Below are 16,796 nucleotides of genomic sequence, written 5' to 3' on the forward strand. Positions count from 1 at the left end.
TTCATGTAAATTTGCGAGAAAGAAGCAGTTAAAACAAGCAAGAGCAGAAAACAACAACGAAACAACAAAAACAAAATAAATAACTAAAAAAATAATCGCATGAACTATTTAAACAACGGACGAATGAAACGAAACGAAACGAAACGAACGAACGAATGGATGGATGGACGGTAAGCTATTTTAGTTGATGTTCAATTTAAATCGAATCACGTTGAACTCTTGTCAGTATAGTAAAGCAGTTCACTAAAATGGGAAACTATTCACAAAGATATAAATGCAGCAAACCATTTTCACTATTGTAGGTTTTTAACGCCGTATATGCGCGCAATTTGGCTCTGTTATTTTAAGATTTTTTTTAAAAAAACTGAGCCCACCGTTTTTTTCCCTTAGTTGTGACTTTTTTATCGCTCGTATTTTATAAAAAGCTCTGACCGCCATGTCAAGCGATAAAAATATAGCTATTTTTTTCCTTAATCGGGAACGATTAAAGCTTTATTTAATTTTTTAACGTACCTGAATTGAGGCCAGTTCTTAAAACCACGAACTGGACTTTGACAAGGCTGTTTAATTTGCTCAAGCGGATGTTAACTGAAATGTTGCTGGATTTTCCGAATGGAACTTCGACCAAAGATGCGGCATGACTCGAACCCCAGCATCCCGATTGATAGAATTGCATAGTTCCATTGCCATCGAAAATCTTTACATACTCACTGCAAAATAAATAATTAAACAAAGTAAGGGATCCGCACATTATGTATACAAAAATATAGGAAACTGCCAGTCCGTGAGCACACAGTCTGATGAGCGCCTTGTGCGTAAAACTCGAGTAACTTTACAGTCTTTGACTTAAATTAGAATTCCGCTCTGCTTGTATTTGCATCGAGCACTCCTACAATTTTGTGAAACCAGCTACATTTTTATTTGTTTATGATTTTTATATATATTTGATTATAATTACCTGCAGTAACTCAAATCCAGCTTATGGATCAGAAAGAGGGCAACTGCATGAGTTACGCCAACATTGCCTACTGTCCAGTAGCAGTACAAATAGTTGTAATCCGAGTGTGTAACGTCTATGAGACCAGCAGTCTGGTTTACAGACATCTTACACGCTGTAAAAAGTAACTTGAGCGAATCAGTAAGATCAATTATTAATCAATCAAGTAAGTTTCCCAAATCTATTTCATACAATCTAGATTTGTAAAACATGTGCAGCGTATCTAGTTCAATCGCAACCATCATGCTGTTTTGTAAACCATTCGAAAGGCAGAATAAACACTGATCAAGACGTTTTTTTTTTTACATTTTTTCTTTCTTTGGGGATTTTTGAAAACTTTACTTGAAGCTCTCATTAGTTTATTGCATTTTTACAATTATTGCGATATTGGTGTATTCAAAAACATTAGTTTTTGTTTGAGGAGTGGTGCTTGTAAGCGGTTGCTTTACTGACACCCTTAGATGATTGTCAACTAGAAGGTGAAAATATCAACTGAACCGCCGCCGTTTCGAGCGTTAGCCCGCGTGGTCAGAGCGAAAACCAACCTAAATTTGGAAAGACCTACCTGTTGTTACGTAGTAGCGATAGGAACGCGGTCCTTCTCCTTTGGACGTAAAAGCGGACACGTAGATGTCGTAGCGTTGTCCTGGATTTAGTCCCGTTAAAGTTACGCGTGTGGTGTTAGGTTTAGTAACGTTTACACTACTGGCGTTTGAATATATAGAATAATACCCAGTCTTCTGGAAGTAAATTCTATATCCCAACAGCCGTCCATTAACATACTGCTGCCGAAGAGGACTCCAGTTAACAGTGATCTCAGTTGACCTCACGTTTGTGAAAGTGATGTTTGATGGTGCCCTGCTAGGAACTGAGAAAAAAAAATGTGACTACTACCAAAGAAAGAAACTCCTTACGACGTAGTGAATTGCAAATCAAGTATTGACATAGATCAAGTTTCTCAGCACAAACCTCCTTCTTTCGTCCAAGCTATAACTTCAGCACTCGTGTACGCTTGACCACTATCATTTACACCGATGACGCTCAATCGATATTCCCTATATGGTGACAGTCCATGAAATACAACAGAAGTATTTCCAGACAGGATGTCTTCGTTTAATATACTACCATTAGTGTTTTTGATAAGACCGATGTAATAAAGAACTGGCTGATGCAGGATTGGTGTGAGATTTGGCCAGCGGAGGGCAATACTTGTTTGTGTGATGTTACCAACAGATACACTCCAGTTAGCTACCGGCAGAGCTAAAAAATAAAAACAAAATAATCACAGTTACATGTGTAAGGATAAACGTAATGGATACGAATAACATGAGAATAGAAAGTGTGTTTGCGCTAATTTTTTTCTTTTGTCATTATTCCAGATGAAACAAAAACTTAGAATAAAGAAGAGTTACAACAGAAAAACCACCACCCCCGCACTCGCCATAAAGAATTCCACAAAGCCAATAAAATTAAAGGCAAATTATATCATTGTACAAGGTCACAGTTGCGAGAAGCGCGATTCAAACGACTGTTTCAATGTGTCAGTTGTAGGTAACGCACAAGAATGCTTCTTGTGTATGTCAGTTTCATTGAGGCAGTTTATTAATTAATTTATTATTCTTTATTCACTTTTATAGCTGAAAATGCCAATTTTTAAAATAGTATCTTGGATCTTTTTACCTCATGGTATCATGAGGTATAGTGGGGGTTTGGATGTCACTCCATTCCCGTTAAACAATTAATGTTATGCATTAAATCCGCATTAAAAGTGAATTAAACATGTTTACCCCTGTCTCCCCTGCTAGGTTTTGATTTGTCCACAAAGTCGGGCCATTGTCTCTTGTTGATATATGTGGGGGAGAGGGTTGGAACAAAGGCGGCAGTACATGTTTACAACAGGAGCTGAAATGGCGTCTGTCGTGTGGAGTCCGACGCTAAAATTTTGTTCCTTTCGCTACACCTTTGTTCAAAATACACTTTTGAAGACCTCACAAACGATCAGAAAATGTGCTAAAGAATGCTCAAGTGAACAAATGGGTTTTAAAGTCTTAAAAGTGGCGATGTATTTATCACGGCCATCAAGATGTGTTTGGACGACGAGGTATCGATCAGGCGGAGCAAGAATGCACTACAGTCTGCACTACACGAACTATTCGGAATGAACGCTTCATGGTCTGGGCCAAAAAAGTAAGCCACCCACCTTCTACTATATTGGATTTTGAAGTTTGTAAAAAACTCACAGGACGTATGATTTTTAAATTAAATGCGCTTTTGATATTTCGTAATTCGCTCGGAAGCTGTTCGAAAAATGTCACAAACAGATTTGGTGTCGTGGATTTCATCGATCAGAAGAGGGCTATTTGGAGGTTTTTTAGTTTCTCAAATTTATGAAATTAATGTCCTACACTTCAATTTTTTCCTGGATTGTCCGGCGGTTTTTTCTCGGGCAGCTATAAATAAACAAATAATTCCCAGACAGATGCGTAAATCTCTTCACTTAAAAAAGTCAATATTCCCGAACTTAAGATTGAAATATGAAAGAAACTTGAATTAAACTTTGCTTAGAATTTAATTTCATTCAAGAAGAAGCAAGAAATGCATTCCAAAGCTTCCAGATATCGAAAATTTCGAAGGCATACCAATTTGCATGCGTAATTAAGTTAGGTCTGGGTTATAAGACAACACGAAAATGGATTTTTAGTGTCGTGGATTTCAATTCATCGATCAGAAGAGGGCTATTTGGAGGTTTTTTTCGTTTCTCAAATTTATAAAATTAATTTCTTACACTTCAATTTTCTCCTGGATTGTCCGGCAGTTTTTTCTCGGGCAACCGGGCCTTTAATTTTCCTAAAAACTTGTTGCCCGAATGCAACTTGCTGCGTCTCAGACGACCAAACAATTCAACGTGACATTTGACACGTCACGCATTGCGCGTGATAAATTATATTCTCGGAACGGGATAAAAGCGAAAGTGATAACAAAGCATTTCTGTGTTCGTTATAATAAAAAAAAGTTCCATATTTGGCCACAAACTTGCCGGAACAGGCTTTTACCTTTAAAAACCTCAAATGTTTTGGGTGTTATGTGTCGAGAGTGGATTTAACTGCAGTGTGGCAAATCTTTGTAAAAGTTTCCTCTTTGTCTCCTTATTTATTTTCCGAGTGCTCTCATCAACAATTTTTAAAAACCTCAAATGTTTTGGATGTTATGTGTCGAGAGTGGATTTAACTGCAGTGTGGCAAATCTTTGTAAAAGTTTCCTCTTTGTCTCCTTATTTATTTTCCAAGTGCTCTCATCAACAATTTTTAAAAACCTCAAATGTTTTGGGTGTTATGTGTCGAGAGTGGATTTAACTGCAGTGTGGCAAATCTTTGTAAAAGTTTCCTCTTGGTTTCCTAATTTATTTTCCGAGTGCTCTCATCAACAATTTTTAAAAACCTCAAATGTTTTGGATGTTATGTGTCGAGAGTGGATTTAACTGCAGTGTGGCAAATCTTTGTAAAAGTTTCCTCTTTGTTTCCTAATTTATTTTTCGAGTTTAGTGGCTCGTAGCCACTTTGATTTTCTGTGCGGTGCCGTGCCTCTCTAGCCAAAGAACTAAAAGAGGTGGTCAGACATTAACCGCACGGTTACAAAACTGATTAAGTTTCTTGTTCTTACTTGGAAAAGAGGCAAAGGTTCATAGAATAATAAACAGATACCATGAGGTGGCTCGAAGGAAACTTCGACATGCAGTTATTTTAGGCTAGAATGGGGTTGTATATTGCATTATATTCCATGTCGCCTGGCCAATGAATAAAAATGATTAAAAAATAACTCACCCGAATGAAGACCCTGCTTCACCAATCCGTACCGAAGCTTAAACCGACTCCAGCGGTATGTTAGGTAGATTTCTACGGTGACATTCTTCGCGTTTCCATACTTGACTTCCACGAAAGTTTTCCAAGGAGAGGACGAATATCCATAGTGATAAAAAACTATTAAGCCATCGCCATCAATGATCTTTATATATTCACTGTTAAAATAGAACGACAGTTAAAATAATTAATGATTTCCCTATATTTACATAAAATCAACAATCAATCCATCCATCACTGAAATATTCAACAAGCCATCGCTCTAACGACCCAATGAGCAATCACCAAAACTGCGCACAACCACCAAAGTTCACACAAACAATCAAGCAATAAGGATCGATCATTTTCTTGTGTTAGAGAACTTCCTGGGATACGACTCAATAGAAGAATTGCCCAAAAACTTTTAAATTACTTTGACTACGCTGGCATAATTATCAAAACATGTGGTACTTTTTACTATGGACTGACTAAACACCGAACTTGGAATTATTAGTGTTACTAACTTACTAGGTATTGACTAAACACCGAATTTGGAATTGTTTTCGTTATGCCAGATGTAACGCTCTGGCTCTCTTATGCTGGCCTCTGTAATTTATGTCACTCACTAGTAGTATGAGAGGTACAAATCCTGTAAAGAGACGAGAAGAACTGCTTGGTCTATGCCTGCATTGCCAATTGCCCAGGTGCAACGCAGGGAAGAACTATAGTAGCTTCTGCGACCAACTTGCAGCTCGCCAAAGTTCTGGCTTAAACTTCCTCCACAACCTAAAGATTGAAATAGAGAATATAAAGTAAACATAAAAGAGCCGTTCTGGACCTCTTTGTATGAAATGCAGCTCAGCTTATACTAAAAAGGAAAACTAACTGCTGTATTGAAACTTCCAAAACTAACGATTTTCTCCGGCCATGTTTATTCAATGTATATCCTGCTTTAACTTCTTTTTTTCTCTCCTTTTTAATTATGTTTTGTTTTCTAAGATAAGTGCCTGCTAGAAAACAGTATCTGTAGATATGAAATACCACTCTGGTCGGTTGACATGTATAAAGTGCATTCACTGTACATCTTGATTAAGCGATAAACAAATTAGTATTCGAAGGAAGAAATCTTCGAACGCTGCGTGGCATGGACTTTCTTGATATAGAAATTGAAGAAAAGTGTTTTTTAAAAGTGCCAAGTTTAAATTTAAATCCAAAACAAATTACCTGTTGTAATGTACTGATACGATTGTGATCCCACTCCCTTTGAAGTAAAAGCTGCAACTGATATTCGGTATCTCTGGGCTGCCTTTAGTCCTCTTAAAATCACCATGTGAACACCAGGGCTAGTGGTGTTAACAGTTTTAATAAACATCACATAGTAATCGTACTCGTAAAGGTAAATTGAATATCCCAGGATACGTCCATTGGCATACTGCTGAGCAAGAGGTTCCCATTGTACCTTCACCTCACCAGACTGTAAGTTTGACAACCGCACGTTTGTTGGGCCTCTACTAGGGACTGAAACAAATCAGCAATGTCAAAATAAGAAAGTCGTTTCCAGTCATAGGGATCGGAGTAACAATGAATCACATCCGTTCCAGCGCTTGTATCCTGTTTCGGTAGCGTGCATAAAGGGAATATGTCAGAAATATGAGTTCTTAGCAAATGAAAGATCATCGCAGTAATGTATTCGACTTAAGCAGTTGAGAAAAGCAAGCCTGGAAAAATTCTGGCTTGAACGGGAATCGAACCTATGACCTCTGCGATACTAGTGCAGCGCTCTAACCAACTGAGCTATCAAGCCAACTGAGAGCTGGTCACTTGTGAGTTCGTAATATACCCGTGGATGGAGAAGATATGTAACGAATATATAAAAAATTATTTATTTGTACTGCGGATATACATTTTATGCAAATGAAAGATCATCACAGTAATGTACTCGACTTGATTGTACTCGATTGTGTATTGTACTCGACTTGATTGATTGATTGATTGATTGATTAAGCAGTTGAGAAAAGCAAGCCTGAAAAAAGTCAGGCTTGACCTCTGCGATAATAGTGCAGCGCTCTAACCAACTGAGTTATCAAGCCAACTGGGAGCTGATCACTTGTGAGTTCGTAATATGCGATGATCTTTCATTTGCTTAAAATGTATATCAACAACAACAACAACAAAATTTTTATTTAGACACGATGGGATAAAAAGCTACATAGCTTGTGGGGTCATATGTAAATAAAACATTAATACTAGTAGATAAAAACATTAAAACTATATTGAGGTAAAAACGCTAAACTAATTGCTAAAAATAGATATATTGCTAAAATTGTTACAATGACAAAAAGATAAAAAGCGCTAAGAACTCTTACAATAGAGATTGTTAAAATTGGTATTTTTAATTATGTTTGACTTGTTGATCATTGTCACAAAACTCCTGAGGGACATCGCCTCGTGACACTCTCCCGGTAAAAGGTTCCAGAGCACTGCCCCTCCGTAAGATGTTGAAAGTTTCATGGAATTGGTATTAAATGACGGGGGAAGTAGTATCCGCAGTACAAATATATGAATTTCATATATTCATTATATATATATGAGTTCTATAAGCCCTTCTGGATGGCACTGTAGTGTATCATATGTCAACACTTGTACCTTTGTCAGCAGATTACTACAAAAATCCGTCGGTACCCATTTAAATGTATATAGACATTCAGAGAGCTGCTTGACCCAGACAACAAAACGAGATTCGTGGCCTGGCTTTGACTAGGACCTTTCAAACCCAAGTCCAACGAAGACCATTGGGTCACCACCTTCTCTTCGCCTATTCTGATTTCTCTTTCATAAACGGTCGCCACCATTTTAACGGTCGATGTCAACACTGGTAACCAAGGTTTTCGCAATGAACGATGTCATTACTGCTCTAGATTAGGCCTGAACTAGGTCGAAAATGTGCCATGTTTATTAAGACGAAAAAAAGTTAGCTTTACACTTAGGTTAGGGATAGCTGGGAAAGGGTCAGCTATTATAGATGCCACAGTTAAGATAGACACCTTATGAAACTCAATTTGAGGGGGAGGGGGATTGTCGGATTAGCCTGGTAGTGTAGCGATGAGGGAGGGATGCTAGCAGGCCAGAGGTTCTGGGTCCAACCTTGGGTGGTGACATGCATTTTTCATTTTTGTTATAGAAAAAAAACATACTATAGAAAAAAATTCTACGCGTCGTTAAAATTTCATCGACCGTTTACGAAAGTCAAATGTTCTTGGCCTATTCTTTGACCTTTTGTCCTCATCGATTGCAAGACCTTCCCTCATATTGTTTACTACAAAAAGAGAAGTAAAATATGCAATACCTCCTTCTTCCGTCCAGGCTGTGAAGTTGGAGCTTTGGTAAGGTTGTCCATCACTACTAACACCAACGACGCTTACTTGATACTCCGTGTAAGTTGAAAGTCCAGCGATATATGCATAAGTTTTATTTCCATCTACAACCACTGCGTTTAAAACGTCGCTTCCATTCCTGTTTTTTATAAGACCGATGTAATGTAGGACCCGTTTAGTGATCAGTGGTGTTAGGTCTTGCCAATGAATTATAATGCTTGTCCTTGTGGTATGTCCAACTGTTACGTTCCAGTTTGCTATCAGCGAAGCTGAAAGATATAACATTGTTGCAGCACCGTGAGTGTGGAGTGGACATACAGCTAATTCGAGAAAGGTTGTCGGAAAAAGCACAAATGGTAAGACCGAAGGTTGGTCTGGGTATTTACTGGAATTTTACATATGGGCCTAGAGGAAATGTACAAGTCTGTATTTTTGCACGTGAAGATTGTGATGTTCTTTCTTCGGATATAGATCAATGTTGGCCTCGTGTAAATCTTTATTCAAGATTTTTATAAATGCTGTATATTATTTTTTTATATAATGTATAGATAAGGTAAGTTATTTTTGTATCGTCCTGATAGAGAACCAAGGGACAATGTCAAATGTTGCTTCATTATATTTCTGTAACCAATTGTAAAGCTATGTAATAGTCATGTAGCTATTTTAATAGCTACAAATAAAAAAATTAAAAAACCAACCTGACTGGATGCCTTGCTTCATAATTCCATATTGAATGTTGAAGTGACTGTAGCGGTAATAGAGATAGACCTCAACAGAAATGTTTTCTGCTTTTCCAAAATCGACTTCCAGGAAAGTTTTCGGTGCAGCTGAAGAGTATCCATATTGATTTAGAACAACCGAGCCATTCCCATTCTTGATCTTTAAATACTCGCTGAAAAGAAAGACAGTTAATTAAATAAGTAAATGTTCAAGCCGGCACTCCTTTCGATCAACATTCGTTATAAGGCAAGTAATTATAAAATGTAAGAAGTGTATCATAGACCCTGACGGGGTACTTTTTTAGTTAACAAACACGATTTACGTTTACTCCAAACAGAGTAAGTTATTTGTTATGATTTCTTCATATAACATAGGAAACCAACGTTCATCCTTGTCCACGCATTATCAACAGGATATTACAATTTGCCATTAAGCTTCCTTGACTTTTAGCCCCTTTCCCCATCCTCCCACCAAATTGTGTAAGAAGTCTTTTTCCCCTTCTATAAGACTAATAAGTCAATAAACACTCCTAGCTGTGCGCTAAAGGCCCTAAAAATGATAACTTAAGACAATTTATGGATAGGAAATGATAACAAAGATGAAGCTATGTGTTTAGAATGTGGTAGAGCCTTCTGTTGCTGTATTTGCAGATGTGCGAACTAATTAATGATGTGAAATCAGTTCTTTCTAATCCCCCTCCCCTTTCTTATATCCCAAATCCCATTTGCATGATTTTAGCCCACTCTAATGCTGGCACAAATAAGGGCAAGCCGTGTACTTACAAGGAATAATAGAAGTACAGGTCCTGTATCCAGACAAAAGCGACCGCCTGACCTATGCCCACGCTGCCAATTACCCAATCACAGCGTAGGTAACTCGAGCCTCTATTATTACCAATATGTAGCTGACCAAATGACTGATTTATGTACCCTCCACAGCCTTAAAGAATTAAATCAAACCGTCAATAAACAAACAATCAGACAGATAAATAAATAAAAAAATAAAGAAATAACAAAGAAATAATCGAAAACAATTTCAGTGAGATTTTCCGAGACTAGAAAAGCATGCTGTAGGCTCAACTGACCCTTTAGATAGGCAAAAAGTAGCTACAACTATTGAGGTCGCAGATGTTTTTCTGTAAAAAGACATTGAATTCTGGAAATTTTGACGTTAAGTCTTCACGTGAATATAGATAAAACGATTTGTATTTCAATTACCTTGAAAAACTGCAGAGACAACTGACGACAATGCTACATGTGTTTATTCGATAAGTGATCTAAAAGTACTTTAAGTTTACTCCATTTCTCCAACCTCTCATTTTTACTAGTGCTTGATTATTGAATGACTTCAAATATTTTATTTCTTCTTCCCCAGAGAGAAAATATAAACAAATGGTGTTTTTTAATCGTCTTAATTCATCAAAAATAAATTTTACCTGTTGTTATATATTCCCAGTTCGATTGTGGACCTGTACCCTTCGATGTAAACGCTGCCACTGATATTCTGTAGCTTTGCGCTGCCTTCAATCCTGTTAGTATCACCATATGAACATTGGGGCTACTAGTGTTCACATGTGAATAAGAATAATAATAATTCTCGTAGTAGTAAACTCTGTATCCCAGTAATATGCCGTTTGCAGTGTCCTTGGGGATAGGATCCCACTGAACCATCACCTCATCGTACTTATGGTTGGTCAGTGTCACATTCGATGGTCGAGCGCTGGGAACTGAAAGGTACCACAAATGTAAATAGGAAGTATCCTCCTTTTTACTCCATGTATTATTACAATTAAAAATCTACTGGTTATGTATAGTTGACAATTTGTGGAAGGAATAGGAAAGTATATCTTGGTAGAGATGTTAATCAGTCAATGACACAAAATTTCCCTATTTATTTCAACACAGTCCCACATTATGTTACAGAGGTAGATTAATCTAACCAACATTGCGTATAGATGGTCCGATTAGCATTGAAACGTCACTTGGCATTATTCCGGTTTCCGTAGCATAAAGAGATTTGGAATATTCCTACTCATATTTGAATGGGAGGCCTATTCTATCGCATGGTTACTGCCAAATTTGAATTCGCCGGTACCCATTAATACACCTTCCGGGAAAAGAGAGGCACTATGAGAGTAAAGTATCTTGCCAGAGGACACAGCGCAGTGAGCCCAGAAAGGGCTCTAACCAAAACCGCTCGATCCGGAGTCAAGCGCGCTACCATTAGTCCACCGTGTCTCCCGATAAAACCTATAATAGATTGAAATTATTCGTGAAAAATTTCTACATCCATTTTGTGAACATTTGATTATGTATTTACCTCCTTCATCGGTCATTGTTGATTCTGTTTGACTGGAGTATGTATCATTGCCAATACTCGTCGTTACAGCAATAATTTGGACGTCATAAAATTGGTAACTTTTGAGAACTGTACCAGTATAATGTGTGCTATGAGAACTTGGGGCTTGGAAAATCAAGCTGACGTTTGAGTGATGTTCTCGGTAGCTCACAAAGAATCGCTGGATAGGTAGACTGCTCAAAGGAAATTTAGACCACTGCACTGTCAAAGAGGAAGACGTAGTATTTGTGACCGTAACATTCCAGGATGGCACAAGTTGAGCTAAAAAACACACAAATAAAAATAGGTCATGATGTGTTTCGTACTTGAATTAGATAGTAGAAAATGTAGTACTAGCCGCTGAATTACGTAAATTTACAAAAAAAAAAACAAATTAAAAAAACCCAAGGTACACAGAAAAGTGATCGAGTGCCATGTCGAGAAATCCTTCTTTTTAAACAAACGTCCCTTTACAAGTAATGAGGTGGAACGCTCACTGAGATCCCAGAGCACGTGTTATTAACATAAGTTTAAAAATAAACTCAATCAAGTTGGGCAACATTGGTAGTTATGTTTTAATGTTTCAATTGGCTCTTAAATCGATGGTAAAAATACACTTAACTTCTTACCTGAGCTAAGAGCTCGATTTAAAATCGTGTACTGAACTCTGGCGTAACTGTATCTGTATGACAACTGGACTGCCAGTGTAATGCTGTCTCCGCCTGCAAATGGTATTTCCACTGACAAATCGGAAGGGATTGAATCGCATCCTTTTCGAGCGTACACCTCGACGCCATTGCCGTCAAAAATCTTGAGCAATTCACTACACAAACCAAAAAATAACGGTACTGATTAATCAATAAATAAAAATGTCGATAATTTAAAAAGGCCAAAAAAGGAACTTGCTCTATAAGATGGGCTTAAGACGAGTTTCCAATTCAAATAAAGATGAATAACTGGACATTGAACATGTGGACTAAAGTCAGTCCAACCCGAGGCAATATCCGAAATAATTAAAAAGCAACTAGCTCCGAAACGTGCGGATTGTCGAAGGCAATCATGGAATATTCAGAACAATTTTTGAAGCAAAGGTACACATCGATTTATGACTATTTTATTGGTATTAGAACTCCCTTGTATATATTTTTTAAACTTTTTCAACAGTAGATCGCCGCCAATTTGATCACCAACGGAGTACCCAAATCGAGTCGAATTAACATTTGCTTTTAAAGAGTTCCCTATTATAGTGGTTCGTCATAACAAGTACAAATACTGACAGAAGCACGCCAAAAAATAGCCGTCAATCAGTGAATAGATGACACAAAAAATGTCAAAAAAGCTTTAACTCACCTGGGAGAGCAATAAACAAAGTATATGTATCGAAAGGAAATAAGGGCGACTCCTTGCCGCATACCAGCACTTTGTATTTGAACACTGCAGTTAAGTGTGCTGTAATCCGTGTGAGTAAAGTTTAACCATCCAGACGACTGGTTCACGAAGCCTTCACAGCCTGTTATTTAAGAAAGAAACAATAATTATATTGTATGTTTGGGTTGATAAGGACGTCCGGAGAAGAACTGAATAATATTCAATGATAGAAAATATCTCGGGCGACGTTTCGCAATTCTATAAGAAATGGCTTTAATTTTGCAAATCTTTTTGTCTTGTCCAAATCAGGACAAGACAAGAGGTCTTTAATTTAATCAATGGTAAATTTAAAGGGTTTTACCGATGTACACGTATAGTAATATATGTCAAAAAAAAAACCTGCTGAGTTTTTGGGTTTTTTTGTTTAACTGTTTATGACATATCGAATGATAAATAGATAACAGTCGGACCCATTGATTGGCTGATGTCACATCCACACGTAATAGGGCAGGCGTTGTAAAGTAACAGGTATTCAAACGGAAACTTACCTTTAGTTATATAAAAATTGGGTGATCGAGGTCCTTGCCCTTTAGATGTAAAGGCTGCTACGGAAATCTGGTAACGTCTACCAATCTCGATACCTGTCAGTATAACTTGTGATTCTTCCGGGTTGCTGGTGTTGACAGTTTTCTCCAATGAGTAATAGTATTGCGTATCTTTGTAATGTACGCTATATCCCAAGAGATGGCCATTCGCGTATAGGGGAGGCAGGGGATCCCACTCTACCTTAATTTCATTAAGATTATGGTTTGCCACTCGAAGATTCGCAGGAGCTCGACTTGGAACTGAGAATAGAGAGTAACATGTGTAAATGGAAACAAAATTAACTATAAAAAAATTTCAGTCGACTTATTTTTAGACCAACCAGAAAGTATTTGAAGAAACAGACAAACCAACAGTAATTAGAACCTCTTATAACGTCTTCAAGAACATATGTTTTCTGTTGCTAATCTCTGAAAGTATAGACTAGAAAGTATTTTTCACTTGTTTTGGTTTGCATTTTTCTTTTAGGGTAAATATATTCAATAACCCCTTTCGATTACTAACTGTCTTAAGAGTTGGGGCTTAGGTTGTAACAGGGGTGGGGATGGGGGGTGAGTGTTGGCTGGGTTGAAAAAATGAATGATAACGATGTAATAACGGTGGACTTTATATTCCCTTGTCAATGTCCCCTCTTTATATTTCCCTTCCCTTACAGTACTCGTACTAAGCTGAAGCTCTACCACAGCTGTGTCCTCACAACCCTTCTGTATGGTTCAGAATGTTGGCGCTTAACGGAGAAGAATCTATCCAAACTCTCCACATTTCACACCAAGAGCCTTCGGCGTATTTTACGCATCTTTTGGCCCAATGTCATCTCAAATAAAGATCTCTTTGAACGGTGTAGAACTGAACCAATGGCTACCTATCTTGATGAGGAGACGCTGGAGGTGGATTGGCCACGTCGCTCGCCAAGAAACCTCCATTGCAAAAACCGCCCTTCACTGGACGCCAGAAGGGAAACGAAAGAAAGGTCGCCCAAAGATCACATGGCGACGGACGGTTGAGAAGGAAATAAAGGAGATGGGGAAGACCTGGGAGGGCATCAAGTTCATGGCAAAGGACTCCCAGATGTGGAGGGAGCACGTTGCTGACCTACATGCCACTTAGGCGTAATGGGCATGAGTGAGTGATTTTTCCCTGATCATATTACCCTCGTCAATTTTCCGTTGCCTTATACAAGACGACTTTATCAATCCTTTTCTACATGATCGCGATCAAAACATTCAAAATAAATCATTCTCTAGAGCTAAACCACAATACAAGCCACTTTTTGGTGGCGGAGGACTTACCTCCTTCTAGTGTTTTGATTGAGACCGCTTGGCTGGAGTAAGTGATGTTTCCATTCATGCTTGTCGTAAATGCAAAGACTTGAACATCATAGGATGTATAACCTTTAAGACGATTGGTGTAGTACGTATTACTATAACTGTTGGCTCGGAAGAGTATACTGACGCCATTAGTGTCCTTGTACCTCACCAAATAGTAACTGATAGACAACGGCAGAGGAAAATTTGACCAACGGGCTTCAGCTGACGATGACGTTATACTGTGGACTGTAACATTCCAGGAGACGGGTGTTGCTGGAGATATAAATAAATAAATGAACATTTCAAACATAAACATGTCAAAATCATATCAAAAATATCAAAATAAATAAATAAATTAGTAACTGATTTAACAAAAAAATAACTATATCAAAGACAGAGACAGACAAAGAGGCAAAAAACAGGCAGTGACCGAGAACATTAAATACAATCATCAAAGCGTCTTTTGGGCTATCATTTGTTACCACGATAGTTAAATATTAACTTTTTTCTGTAAAAGGAAAATAAAGTTTAACTGCTTTCTCGGTCAAAAAAAGTGACCTTTGTCACTCGATTGCCTAATCTTCAAATTAGCCAACGGACTAACAGATATGCGAAGAGTGGGTGACCACTTTTTCTTAAAATATCCGTCTGTAAACATGACTGCATAATGTGATACATTCGATAAGAATGACAACAGGGGTTTAGGGAGTACGAGAGTGATCAGTTATTAAGTGGGTTAATAAGTAAGAAGGTAAATGAATAATTTTATATTTGGTTTCTCACCTGAATCAAGTCCATGGCTTAAGATGTTGTACTGAATTTTGACAGCGCTCCATCTATATTCCATATTTATTTGCAGTATTATGTGGTTTTCGAGTCCAATTGGAACTTCAAGTGAAAAACCGGAAGGGAGAGATGATTGACACCCTTCGTAGCTAAAGATTTCAGTGGCATCTGCATGAAGTATCTTGATATTTTCACTATAGACGCAAACAATAAAATTAACAATAAGTCAGATTCCAAGATAACTTCGTTGGGAAGATACGGCGTTTTTTTGAAATACTTTTTAGTAGTTGCTAGTTATAGTTTGGCTAACATTGCTAAGTTAAAGACTTTCGAGTCTTCAAAACTTCCAGTTAACCCTTAAAATCCTAAGTTTCTGGTATTTTCAAAGCAGTTTTCTGAGCTTAAGCTAATCTGTCGAATTTCGTGATTGCATATAAGAAGCTTAAGTAAAAATGTGTGCTGTTTCAAAACACCGAGGGCTCAAATTTTCATTGTGACGTCAGCATTCAGCCGTCTTGGTAAGCGAGCATACTGGCTCGAATCTGGCGAGTATTGCAGAAGCCCCCAGGCTGGCATCATTAAGCTAGAATGCTGGGTAGAGGCAAACTTCTGAAAGAAACCAGAGGTAAGATGATTTGACGATGATTGGAACGCCAAAAACATTTGTATCGAAACATGGTGGTTCATGAGTTAAGTTGTCTCTCTGGCCGTTCTGTGGATGGATTCCGAGACCTGCCAAGGCAATTTGGACAACTTTTGACTTCCAAAGAATGCGTTCTGAGCAGTATTTTGCTGGTAGGATTGGGTGGCTCGACACTGAAATGGAGGTGAGTGGACTTGCATTTCGCCGAAATGGCTGTATTACCCAGGCATTCCTTTCGGTCACCAATAAGGAAATTACAGGTTTGCAAGCATTGCTCTAATCGAATGGCAATTGCTCAGTCTGCTGAAAGATTAATGAGAAGTTTTCTTAGTGAACGGAAATGAATAGGCTTGAAGTTTGCTGCAAATGTACACTTTTGGAATCGGAATTATTTTTTCATTAAAAAAAAATTGGAGACAAAGATGTGCGTTTTTGTTGTTGTCCCATGAAGTAGAAAACGAGCATTTTCGGATTTGCTGCAATACAAACAACTATATACAACGGGATCTGGAGCTGTAGTCAGTAGGTTGGCTTTTAAAGCTATGAAAATTAACACTTTGCCATAACGAGGGCTCATTACTATCATGAATTTGTAATCATTGCTGGTATTTTCAATGCGTTGTTAGGCACTAAAGGGTTAAAGAAACTGTGAAGTGATTTGAAATGGCCGACACAGTGGAGTAGACAGTTGAATAAAATCATGTTAATGTAAATGTATATAGTGTTATCCTTAGCCAACAAAGGAACGCTAACCATTTTCAGGCGAAACGGAGTGCAAGCAGTTCTACCTAACCGGAGTACTATTTAGCCTAACCGTGTACATTA

At 37.9% G+C, this 16,796-nt stretch overlaps 1 protein-coding gene across 1 annotated transcript in view; it reads right to left on the minus strand.

The window, feature by feature from the left end:
- LOC144634530 (MAM and LDL-receptor class A domain-containing protein 2-like) overlaps positions 1-16,796 on the minus strand; it is a 75,483-nt gene that overhangs the window by 13,273 nt on the left and 45,414 nt on the right. The window contains exons 23-39 of the mRNA XM_078493505.1: positions 15,326-15,522; positions 14,525-14,815; positions 13,181-13,477; positions 12,615-12,774; positions 11,894-12,087; positions 11,247-11,546; positions 10,363-10,653; positions 9,710-9,866; positions 8,906-9,099; positions 8,180-8,476; positions 6,058-6,351; positions 5,460-5,619; positions 4,819-5,012; positions 1,967-2,257; positions 1,563-1,865; positions 959-1,112; positions 514-710 (exon numbers count right to left, since the gene is read on the minus strand). Coding sequence (XP_078349631.1) covers positions 514-710; positions 959-1,112; positions 1,563-1,865; positions 1,967-2,257; positions 4,819-5,012; positions 5,460-5,619; positions 6,058-6,351; positions 8,180-8,476; positions 8,906-9,099; positions 9,710-9,866; positions 10,363-10,653; positions 11,247-11,546; positions 11,894-12,087; positions 12,615-12,774; positions 13,181-13,477; positions 14,525-14,815; positions 15,326-15,522 — 3,971 coding nt within the window. The remainder of the gene's footprint in view (positions 1-513; positions 711-958; positions 1,113-1,562; positions 1,866-1,966; positions 2,258-4,818; positions 5,013-5,459; positions 5,620-6,057; positions 6,352-8,179; positions 8,477-8,905; positions 9,100-9,709; positions 9,867-10,362; positions 10,654-11,246; positions 11,547-11,893; positions 12,088-12,614; positions 12,775-13,180; positions 13,478-14,524; positions 14,816-15,325; positions 15,523-16,796) is intronic.

The sequence above is a fragment of the Oculina patagonica genome, chromosome 13 (genome assembly GCF_052425735.1).
Source record: "Oculina patagonica isolate OP01 chromosome 13, crgOcupat, whole genome shotgun sequence".
Classification (NCBI taxonomy): domain Eukaryota; kingdom Metazoa; phylum Cnidaria; class Anthozoa; order Scleractinia; family Oculinidae; genus Oculina; species Oculina patagonica.